Source organism: Salvelinus fontinalis, chromosome 38 (assembly GCF_029448725.1).
Source record: "Salvelinus fontinalis isolate EN_2023a chromosome 38, ASM2944872v1, whole genome shotgun sequence".
In the NCBI taxonomy this organism is placed as follows: domain Eukaryota; kingdom Metazoa; phylum Chordata; class Actinopteri; order Salmoniformes; family Salmonidae; genus Salvelinus; species Salvelinus fontinalis.
Window position 1 is genome coordinate 35,313,114 of NC_074702.1, and position 12,507 is coordinate 35,325,620.

At 43.8% G+C, this 12,507-nt stretch overlaps 1 protein-coding gene across 1 annotated transcript in view; it reads left to right on the forward strand.

Moving 5' to 3' along the window:
- Positions 1-2,825: 2,825 nt before the first annotated feature.
- Positions 2,826-12,507, forward strand: part of LOC129837615 (zinc finger protein 236-like) — an 89,589-nt gene continuing 79,907 nt past the window's right edge. The window contains exons 1-5 of the mRNA XM_055903916.1: positions 2,826-2,997; positions 6,335-6,468; positions 7,488-7,652; positions 8,362-8,540; positions 8,785-8,915. Of these exons, the coding sequence (XP_055759891.1) occupies positions 2,946-2,997; positions 6,335-6,468; positions 7,488-7,652; positions 8,362-8,540; positions 8,785-8,915 (661 nt within the window). The 5' untranslated portion in view covers positions 2,826-2,945. The remainder of the gene's footprint in view (positions 2,998-6,334; positions 6,469-7,487; positions 7,653-8,361; positions 8,541-8,784; positions 8,916-12,507) is intronic.

The following is a 12,507-nucleotide window of genomic DNA, read 5'->3' on the forward strand; positions in this document are numbered from 1 at the left end:
AGAGGGAGCACACCCCTATCCACATCGACGGGACAGCACTGGAGAAGGTGGAAAGTTTTAAGTTCCTCGGCATACACATCACGGACAAAGTGAAATGGTTCACACAGACAGTGTGGTGAAGAAGGCGCAGCAGCGCCTCTTCAACCTCAGGAGGCTGAGGAAATTTGGCTTGTCAACTAAAACCCTCACAAACATTTACAGATGCACAATTGAGACCATCCTGTCGGACTGCATCACCGCCTGGTACGGAAACTGCACCGACCACAAACGTAAGGCCCAGAGGGTGGTGCGGTCCGCACAACACATCACAGGGGCAAACTACCTGCCCTCCAGGACACCTACAGCACCCGATGTCACAGGAAGGCCAAAAAGATCAAGGACAACAACCACCCGAGCCACTGCCTGTTCACCCCGCTATCATCCAGAAGGTGAGGTCAGTACAGGTGCATCAAAGCTGGGACCGAAAGACTGAAAAACAGCTTCTATCTCAAGGCCATCAGACTGTTAAACCGCTATCACTAACACAGAGAGCTGCTGCCTACATACAGACTTAAAATCATTGGCCACTTTAATAAATGGATCACTAGTCACTTGTCACTGTCTTCTTATCTTGCATTACTTATCTCATATGTATATACTGTATTTTATACCATCTATTGCATCTTGCCTATGCCACTCTGTCATTGCTCATCCATATATTTATATGTATATATTCTAATTCCATTCCGTTACTTAGATTTGTAGATATTTCTGCACTGTCGGAACTAGAAGCACAAGCATTTCGCCACACTCGCAATAACATCTGCTAGCCATGTGTTTGTGACCAATACAATTTGATTTGAATATAGCCATTGCAAAACAGTGCAAAATGCCTGTTAGCTCAAGATTAAACAACCTTTTCTCCTGGAATAGAAATCTCCATGTGGAGTATTAATTCAACATCACACGCTGGTCATACCATGGTGATGATAGGAGGTGGTGGATTTATGATACCTGTTGAAGGGATCCCCTCCCTCTTCGCAGGGGACGCTGGCTGCTGGGAGGATCTCCTCCCTCTGCGCAGTGATACTGCCAGTTAGGAGGATCCCCTCCCTCTTCACAGGGTTGATGCATGTTGGGAGGTTTCCCTGCCTCTGCAGTGATGCTGTCTGTATGGAGGATCCCCTCCCTTGGCACAGGAATACTGGCTGCTGGGAGGATCCTCTCCCTCTGACCAGGGACAATGCCTGTTGGGAGAATCCCCTCCTTAACAGGGACTATGCACAGTGATTCTTGTTGCCTGTCTCCCCCTGTGGAGTGATGCTATCAGTTGGGATGATCTCCTCCCTCTGTGCAGTGACAACGCTGGCTGCTGGAAGGATCCCTTCCCTCTGAACAGGGACAATGCTTGTTGGGGGATCCCTTCCCTCTTCCCAGGGACAGTGGCTGTTTGGGGCTCCCTTCCCTCTTCCCAGGGACAGTGGCTGTTGGGGGATCCCTTCCCTCTTCCCAGGGACGGTGGCTGTTGGTAGGATCCCAAATATCTGTGTAGTGATGCTGCCTGCTGGGATGATTCCCTCCCTCTGTGCAGTGATAGACTTGCCATACAGATTTTAGAGTAGACCTATGCCAGGATAAGACAAATAGTTTATGTGCAGGACCATATGTTTATCTGAGACATGCTTGACAGAGCGAATCTGTCACTTCATTATCAGAGCAGATCGAATTTATAGCCTTATATACATGAAAGGGCACAATCATATTTGGTAAATCTTTGCATCACACATTAGGGTACAGTCAGTGATGCATATCAGTGTTGTATATACAGTATATGCAGTGAACGGAGTTTACCTTATTAAAGTGAGAAGATTAAGCCTATAGGCTATGCATTTTAGTTCTAAAGCTCATCACGTTTCACATAAAATTGAATTGAGTTTACATGCACTGCATCACGGAAACTATGTAGCCCACAATCCTATGAGGATAACATGTCCAATGCCATAATCATGGCACAGGAACAGGTAGGCCTAGACCACATTAGCCTAAAGGAGGATAATACATCTTAATACATGTATTAATGCTTCATGTTGCTTTCCCCCCATCCTATAGTAGCCTATCCTTGCTTTTTCTTGCATGATTTTGAACAGGAATCGTGCCTACTTTATAAAAGTCCTAATTATATGCTGTCACTGGACATGGAAAAAAAATAGACCCTATTCTTTTTTTTCTTTGAAAAGTATACACCAGTTGCATGTGACAAATACAATTTCATTTCGATTTGAATGGTGTCACGTGATCGATGACTTTCCAAATTCCTTTTACAGTCTATTTTTTATTATTATTATTTTTTTAAATAATGTAGAATAGTCTGTAAACATACAGGAAGTACACAAATAGACAATGATAACATATGCTAGGGGATACAACAAATTACAGATTATACAAAGACCTTAAAAGAAACACACATATTGATTGTTTTACAGCTTTCTTATTAGAAGAATGTTGAATGGCCTTAATGTACTGCTCGAATTCCTTATAGAAAACACGGAAGTGTTTTTTTATTAGTGAATTTACAATTATGAATATGACATTTTGCCATTAGCACAATTAGATTGAGATAAAATGTTTTTTCTTTATCTTTATTATAGTAAAGGAAACCGAGCAGCACGTTCTCCCATAACAAACAAAAGTAATCAAGCATATTAACAATTATAAAACTGTAGACTTTATTCCCTATTCTTATTAAGAATTTGATGACACTCCTGCTCCTCCTTGAGACAATGCATTTCCATATACGCTAGATGTCTCCCTCCTCCATGCATCGGAGCCTCGCAACAAGTAGCCTAGTTAGACGTGCACTACTACCGCACTGAAGAGTTCATGTGTTCGAGAAGTGCTCGTCGTGAGGCAGTCGCCATTTTGAAACCCAAATCGTTCACAGTACACCCGCCCTGAAACCTGGAACTATGCCGCGGGGCCGGCCTCGCAAACTGAGGGATAAAACCAACGACGGAACAGGTAATCAGTCCCAAAATATCACGAATAAAAAAAGGCAGCAACCATGCTGTTTACACAAGTTCGTAATGAATGGACAAGCTGCTGCGTAGCTGAGATAAACTCACTTGAATATAGTGTATATAGTCCCCGGATATAGTATTCCGGGTGTCCATTGCTTTGTACTGTAAAGTAGTGATTGAGGCGGAATGATATTAATAACATTTCGGTGGCTCTACTTATCCAGATTCAGTCTAATTTACAATTCAGTGAGGCAGTGGTTCCCGTAGAGTCCTGTCAAATATAGAGAATTTGGCTAAGTAACGTTAGTTCGATGTTTTTCTGACTCGTGTGTTAGCATGTTGGTGCTAGGCAGTTGGCTAACAGGCTAGCCTTTGTTTTTAATTTGTGTGCGAGAAGACCGCTAGCTAGATGTCACTCCAAACCATCAAGAAAGTGGAGTGTTCACCATCCAGTCTCGGTTCGCTGCAGCTCGATAGCCACATCAGCGAGTTATAACTACTACTGTTAACTACCTAACTCTAGTTAACTAACATTAGTTTAGCTAGTTAGCATCCAACTCAAGCCGAGTGATCAGAAGAGAATGGGTTTTATGCATGTGGCTAAGTTAAAGTTTGTTGACATCCTATAGCTAACTAAGTTAACGCGTTGCCAGCGAGATACATCTGTAATACAAAAAACCCCCGAAGAATATCCCTATGCCAGAATTAAGTCAATTGGTAGTTAGCTAGCTAGTGTCGTAAGAGTAGTAACCTTAGTTAGAGCTAGCTATAGTATCACATCATTTTTCCATGATTAGTTTTATGACAGCCTACTAACTCGTCCAAGGAACTAGCTAGCGTAAAGTATGTTCTACCAGCTAGGCCACCGGGTGTGTAATTATCACTCCTATAAATGTAGCGTTTCTATTGGTCAGATTCAGTTAGGTCTATCCCTATTTGCTGAACTTGTCCAATAAAAACGCTAGTTTTCGTTCAAATGTTTTGAGTGATGATTACCCCCCCCAGGAATATTCAGTGCAGTGGTCACCAACCTTTTCTGTGTCAAAATGCAAGGCGAGATCTACCACTCAGATATGTTTTGAACATGACTTAAAAAAGCAAGCCTATGCAACATTAGCCTATTAAAAACAGTACTGTAGCAATGAGGTTTGTGCCCTAGCCTATAGGCCCAATACATTATCACAGCATTGCTTGAATTGCCCTGCCAATGCATGGTTGTTTGGACCATTAAAGAAAAATATATATATATATAAAATTTGAGGTAAGCTATAGGATCACACCGGTAAGGGTCAGTTGTTGTATTACTTCTGAGGTACAGCTGAGTGAGCATAGATTTAAATAATTTGCTTTTTTATTGTACTGGGCTGATGGTGCCTGCATCTGGTCAGTCTCAGTGGAGAGAGGGCAGAAGACTGAGGGTCTGCCTCTCAATGTCCCTCCACTCCCTTTCCACTGACACTGACCAAAAAGTGACATTCTTCCAGTTGATGGTGAAACTCAAGTCGCACCACATTATGTCTGCTTCATGCACAAATTCATGTTACTCCTATGAACAGAGAAAGTGAAATATTCCTCGATATAGAAAAATAATTAAATACCCAAGCTGCTAATAATAATGCAAGCCTATTGATACAATTTCCTACTCATTACAACTCAGTGCTGGTTGTAGCGTGAGTGGAAGTAGGAAGAACCTACATTTTATGGCTAATAAAAGTGTCGGAATAAAAGTTTTTGACAGTGCGGAGTAAAAACAAGGACTCACTCATAAAAACGGCAGCTCTTTGATGTATTAGTTGATAGTCTAGTAATGGCTTTAAAAGTTTTTGAAATCTCACAGTATTGAGTTTTCTGTAGCTTACTTTTATGCCTGCTATGTTACTGCAGACACTGTAATCTTAGCCATCTGATTGGTCAGCGTTGGGCCTAAAGTGCACTTGATTTGCTCTCCGGGCATGCCAGGAAGGCAGAGTTTGTACCTTCAGTCACATGAAATGGTTCAAAATCAATATCGACAAAACATGTTAGACAAGGTGGGATATTTCTTTGGTCAATTGCGGTGGGAACCCTTTTATGCGCAAACATGTCACAGTAAACTTGGGAGTCACGTGATGTTGTAGCCTACTACCACCACGACATATGACCCGCCCATATGACCATTACACGCAACATGTGCAATGGCTGTGGATATAATTACAGCGACCTATTTCAAAAACAACTTGTGTACCTCTTAATTTTCTATCAATGAACTGGGCACATGTAGTAGTTACAGAAAATATACAGGCCTGTACATATATACAAAATGACCAAGTGAAGTACAATTATGAGAGTGAAACAGTTGTCATAAAAAGTAGGCCCAATCCAGAAAGAACTCCTAGTCCCCCTGATATTCAAATTCGGCCCCTGACATTTCATGTGGCCCCTGGTGTTCACTCATTTTATAGACTTAAAGAACAAATCATTTTGAGCATTGTGCATACTTTTGAAACTGAACTCCCTATTTGCTCCCTAGCCCATGCCCCTGGCTTTAATCCTTCAATGTTTGCAGATCTGTAAGGTCAGCTGTATCATTTATGGTGGTTAGCATCACCACTGCACTGCGTAGGCTACCTATCCAGACCCTTCAGATTTGCAAACATTGAAAGATTAGGTTAGTACCAAGAGGAAGGGGTTGGTAGTGATTTGGGACAGGCTCGTATCTGTTTCCCCCATGTTGGCCTGCCCATTACCTGATTTGGCTACCAGATAAAGGCTAGCATAATAGGCCAAAACATATTGGTGGATGCTCTGTGTCTGTGTCTTAACCCTCTTTTTAGTTTAAGTATGAAAATTACAATAAAATGGGATTTATTAGGGCTATTCCATTGCCTGGCTGGTTTTTATTTGGATTAGTTTAGTTCTAAATATCTCCTTTCCACACATCAATCAGACTGACAGATGCATACAAACCCAGGGTTTTCCCCAAATAATGTAAGAGGCGCTGTGCCACTTTGTGGACTGGCTGTACCACTATTTAAATATATATTTGAAAACTGTTATCATATAAGGCCATTATTTTCTCTAGATTACATGACATGGCAGTTGCAGCTGTTCAAATCCTGTCCCCCCCTCCGGTCCTCCCATTGCCAGACTTAGCAGCACCACCCTGTTAAAAAAATCCCGGGGAGAACCCTGCAAACCCTAAACCTAATATTGTACTGTCTTGAATCTGCTGGGAAATATGCTGGTGGACCAAAGCATTAGGGAAATTGCAGATACCGTTTAAGTAACCTAATTATGAGCACCATGGTAATATGATGGTAATATAATGTCTTTGTCTCCCTCTCTCTTTCTGTCAACAGAGGGTATATCTGGAGCCAAGCAGGACTACAGCCATGGGGATTCCAAGGACAACAAGTGCACTGTCTGCTCTCAGAGCTTCACTACTGAGAGCCAGCTACAGAGGCACCAGCGTGACCATGAGGCCAACGACAAGGCAAGCATAGCGCAAAGGGCCAGGCGAGGCCGTTTGACACGACATAGGCTGGACAGACCTAGCCTGGGTGCCAGTCTCTTGCTGCTCTTTTGCCAACGCCTTATGGAATTGTCATGCCAATGTTTAGCTTGACAATGACAGTGGAGTAAGCAAAAGCATAAATCCATCTGGGACCGGGCTAGTACAGACCTACCTTAATGATCTCATTTGATATGAATAGACATGTACTTCACTCACATGATTGATTTTGTGTATGTATGAATGGTTTTCCGGATGTGAAAACACTAGATATATGTTACATCTATTGTTGATGAAGGTGAAGAACCCCCAAAAAGTACCAGCATGTAGGCCTAATCCTTTTACTGATGTTTGTGCCCGACACACAGATGAGTTGTTCTCAGACGACAGTTGTAGCTTGTCAACAGAGATACAGTACGAGTCGATTTAAGTTTGTGTTTACTATTCATTATTCAGCCGTCAAGAGTGGGAGAGCCTCTTTGCAGGCCAGTGAGCAAACAGTCAGACAGACAGAGGGAACATCCTCTTTAGACAAATAGCCCAGTGTATAAGGGAAATGTAGTGCCACTAGAGAGCAAATGCAACTGACAAGAGTTATTTAAGAAATAAATATATTAGAAAATATACCCAGGAAATAAGACCTTCAGCCAAGCAGACCAACTGACATTTGCCTGAAAATTATAACAGGAGAGAAAATATACCGTCTGGACTATTTGTTATTGTAGGACTCAGTTACTCAGTCACATTTTTTTTAAACGTTTAAGTCATTTAGCAGACGGTCCTATCCAGAGTGACATACAGGATCAATAAGGGTTAAGTGCCTTGCAAATGCACATTGCCAGATTTTTCACTTGCTCTGCTTTGGTGATTCGAATCAGCGACATTTCGGTTACTGGCCCAACACTCTTAATAACCACTAGGCTACCTGCAGCCCACACAGTCACTCACTTGCGTACACTCGCTCACTAACTCACTGTCTTTTCTCTCTTTTTCCCTTCCAGCCTCACCGGTGCGACCAGTGTGCCCAGACGTTTAACGTGGAGTTCAACCTCACGCTCCACAAGTCCACACACGCCACCTCCAACCCCACCTGCCCGGTGTGCCACAAGAAGTTCTCCCGTGTGGCCAGTCTCAAGTCCCATATCATGCTGCATGAGAAGGAGGAGGTCAGTGATATGGGGCGGCAGGTAGCCTAGTGGTTAGAACATTGGGCCAGTAACCGAAAGGTTGCTGGATCGAATCCCCGAGCTGACAAGGTAAAAATCTGTTGTTCTGCCCCTGAACAAGGCAGTTAACCCACTGTTCCCCGGTAGGCCGTCATTGTAAATAAGAATTTGTTCTTAACGGACTTAGTTAAATAAAAAAAATATGATTGAACTCATTCAAACATGTAATTTAAAAAATGTGATTGTCTTCTATCTGCTGGGAAAAATGGTTTATCGAAGGTTAAAATGTAATTTGTAGCTGGTGGCTAATACTTTTAATTATCTTATTAATTCAATTAATCAATAAATATCTGGACTTTTTCACATCAGGTCACAACCATCCTCATAATGATAATATTGCAACTGAAAATGAGTCCTTCCCTGTTCGTATGTTTTCTTCCATTTCATGCCGAATGAACACGACCGAGCTGGCTGGGCTTTTTAAACGTCTTGCACGACCGAACACGACCGAAGACTCAGATCTGGAGTTGTTTACTTCAGAAAGCGAATTATAATCATTTATATAGGTGACAGCGTTCTAAAGCACATGCACGAGTCGATCATGCGTGTCTTCTGAATTGGGGTCCTTCTCCGTCCTCCTCCTCTTGTCTGTGACCTCATCTTCTCGTCTCTTTCTCCTCCTCTGTTCTGTCCCCCTCTCCTCCTCTAGAATCTGATCTGTACAGAGTGTGGCGACGAGTTCATTCTCCACAGTCAGCTCATGCTGCATCTGGAGGAGCACCGCAAAGAGCTGTCTGGGGCCAAGGTGTACACCTGCAAGACCTGCAGCAAGGAGTTCAAGATGGCGGGCCAGCTCAAGGAGCACACCAAGACCCACATCAAGATGAGGTTAGAGAGCGAGGGGACAGTAGCACAGAGGGTCTCAGGTTTATTGATACTGTTGTCCAAAGTGCTTGTTTAGCAACACATTACTAAGTGTACTGAGTGCTCTTATCTCCCTGTGTCTTTCTGTTTCCTATTTTTTGTTTGGAGGACCAGCAGTTAAATTGTGTTTCAAAAGAACAACCTGACCCAAAGACTGTGTCCACATTGCGTTGATTTCTGTTTCTCGGGCACTTGTTTTTTCCGTCAGGCCACTCAGCTCGAATTCCAGAAACTACAAGAAGAATATTGATCGCAGTGGATTTACCAACAGCTGTCAGCACTGTGGCAAGACGTTTAAAAAGCCCAGCCAGCTCGTTCGACACACACGAATACACACAGGTAAGCAAAAGACAGCTGGGTCATGTTCATTATGGCACGCATCAGAAAACATTGAAAAACATTTTGCAACTGAAAATGAGTCCTTCCCTGTTTGTATGTTTTCTTCCATTTCATGCCGAATGAACACGACCGAAGACTCAGATTTGGAGTTGTTTACTTCAGAAAGCGATTTTAAATGGAGAGCATGAGATGAAATAATGGCCTCTTCAGCCCTAGAGACCCAGTCAGTGTGCTGTATCACTGTTGGACACCAGGGGTCTCTACCATGATTGGGAATAATCCTTGTCTCTCATCAACAAGGACTCCTTTTTCACTGTTGCACCTACTAAGGATTCTGTCACAGGAGGCTGCTGAAGGGAGGACGGCTCATAATAATGGCCGGAACAGAGTGAATGGAATGGCATCGAACACCTGGAGACCCTGTGTTTGATGTATTTGATAGCACTCCAGTTGTTATTACGAGCCCGTTCTCCCCAACTAAGGTGCCACCAACCTAGTTAATACACAGGAGGCAAAGGCCACATTTGCCCTGAGAAATACAACAGGGCCATACAGTTTTCCCATACATGTTTCTACATTTTCCCCTTGTAAAATGTGTTGAAGTAGATATGGCATATATAGCCTTAAAAAAAAATCTCCCAAAACATCCACTAAATATAATAGTCATACGCTACATGTACTGGGGCATTGTCATGCTGAAACAGGAAAGGGCCTTCCCCAAACTGTTGCCACGAAGTTGGAAGTACAGAATCATCTAGACTGTCATTGTATGCTGTAACGTTAAAATTCCCCTTCACTGGTACTAACGGGCTTAGCCTGAACCATGAAAAACAGCTCCAGACCATTATTCCTCCTCCACCAAACTTGACAGTTGGCACTATGCATTGGGGCAGGCAGCGTTCTCCTAGCATCCGCCAAACCCAGATTTGTCTGTCGGATTGCCAGATGATGAAGCGTGATTCATCACTCCAGAGAACGTGTTTCCACTGCTCCAGAGTCCAATGGTGGCGAGTTTTACACCACTCCAACCGATGCTTGGCATTGCGCATGGTGATCTCAGGCTTGTGTGCGGCTGCTCGGCCTTGGAAACCCATTTCATGAAGCTCCCGACGGACAGTTCTTGTGCTGACGTTGCTTCCAGAGGCAGTTTGGAACTCGGTAGTGAGTGTTGCAACCGAGGAAAGATGTTCAGTTTCCACTTCACAATAACAGAATTTCCAGTTGACCGGGGCAGCTCGGTCAAAAAAATGTGACAAACTGACTTGTTGGAAAGGTGGCATCCTATGACAGTGATACGTTGAAAGTCACTGAGCTCTTCAGTAAGGCCATGCTGATACCAATGTTTGTCTTTGGAGATTGCATGGCTGTGTACTCAATTTTATACATCTGTCATCAACAGGTGTGGCTGAAATAGCCAAATCCACTAATTTGAACGGGTGTCCACATACTTTTGTATATATTCAGTAGTTTATCTTGCCAGTGGTGTGGAGAGTGACCCTGTTTAAACCCACAGCGTCAACACAGCTACTGACAGCTGTGTTGACACGCACACACATGCACACCCACACACACACAGACACATATGATGCTAAGAACGCGCTGACGGAGATGGTTGCCTCGCTTCAAGTCCTTAGGAAACTATGCAGTATTTTGTTTTTTTTATGTATTATTTCTTACATTGTTTGCCCAGAAAATCTTAAGTGATATTACATACAGCCGGGAAGAACTATTGGATATAAGAGCGACATCATTTTACCAACATTACAACCAGGAATACGACTTTCCCGAAGCGGATCCTTAGTTCGGACAACCACCCATGACAGTGGGTAATCCCATAAGCCATCCCAAAACAAGGTCGCCGCTGAAGAGGCAGACGTAGGGGCCTCCTGGACAGGCTCCGGGCACACCGCCCATCTCTTCCGAGTATACTACTCGCCAATGTCCATTCTCTTGACAACAAGTCAGACGAAATTTAAGCAAGGGTTGTCTTCCTGACAGACATCAGAGATTGTAACATTCTCTGTTTCACGGAAACATGGCTTTCTCAGGATACGTTTTCGGAGTCGGATCAGCCACCGGACTTCTTCATGCGTAGGGCAGACCGCGATAAACACCTTTCTGGGAATAAGATGGGCGGGGGTGTATGCTTCATGATTAACGACTCATGGTGTAATCGTAACAACATACAGGAACTCAAGTCCTTCTGCTCACCTAACCTAGAATTCCTTACAGTCAAATGCCGGCCATATTATCTCCCAAGAGAATTCTCGTCAGTTATCGTCACAGCTGTGTTATATACCCCCTCAAGCCAACACTACGACAGCCCTCAAGGAACTTCACTGGACTCTATGTAAACTGGAAACCATATATCCTGAGGCTGCATTTATTGTAGCTGGGGATTTTAACAACGCAAATTTGAGAACAAGGCTACCTAAATTTTATTCAGCATATTGATTGCAGCACTCGCACGGCAGAAACTCAAACAGCTTGTACCTGTGACTATAAACATTCAACGCTGGTCTGACCAATCGGAATCCACGCTTCAAGATTGCTTTGATCAAGCGGACAGGGAAATGTTCCGGGCAGCCTCAGAGAATATCATCGATCTATACGCTGACTCGATGAGTGAGTTTATAAGGAAGTGCATTGGAGATGTTGTACTCACTGTGACTATTAAAACCTACCCTAAACAGAAATCGTGGATGGATGGCAGCATTCGCGCAAAACTGAAATCACAAACCACCGCATTTAACCATTTAAAGTGTAGTTATTCCCTCCACAAGGCAATCAAACAAGTGAAATGTCAGTATAGGGACAACGTGGAGTAGCAGTTCAACGGCTCAGACACGAGATGTATGTGGCAGGTTCTACAGGAAATCACGGACTACAAAAAGAAAACCAGCCACATTACGGACACCGACGTCTCGCTTCCAGACAAACTAAACACCTTCTTTGCCCGCTTTCAGGATAATACAGCGCCACCGTCACGGCCCACTAACAAGGACCGCACCCCCCTCTCCTTCTCTGTGGCCGACGTAAGACATTTTAAACGTGTTAAACCTCACAGAGCTGTTGGCCCAGACGGCATCCCTAGTCGTGTCCTCAGAGCATGCACAGACCAGCTGGCTGGTGTGTTTACGGACATATTCAATCGCTTCCAATCCCAGTCTGCTGTCCCACATGCTTCAAGATGGCCACCATTGTTCCTGTAGCCAAGAAGGCAAAGGTAACTGAACTGAATGACTACTGCCCCGTATCACTGACTTCTGTCATCATGAAGTGCTTTGAGAGACTAGTCAAGGATCATAACACCTCCACCTTACCTGCCACCCTAGACCCACATCAGTTTGCATACCGCCCCAACAGGTCCACATATTGATGCAATCGCCTGCACACTGCCCTATCCCATCTGGGAAAGAGGAATACCTATGTAAGAATGCTGTTCATTGACTAATGCTCAGCATTCAACACCATAGTACCCTCCAAGCTCATTATTAAGCTGGAGGCCATGGGTCTCAACCCCGCCCTGTGCAATTGGATCCTGGACATTCTGACGGGCCGCCCCCAGGTGGTGGAGGTAGGAAACAACATC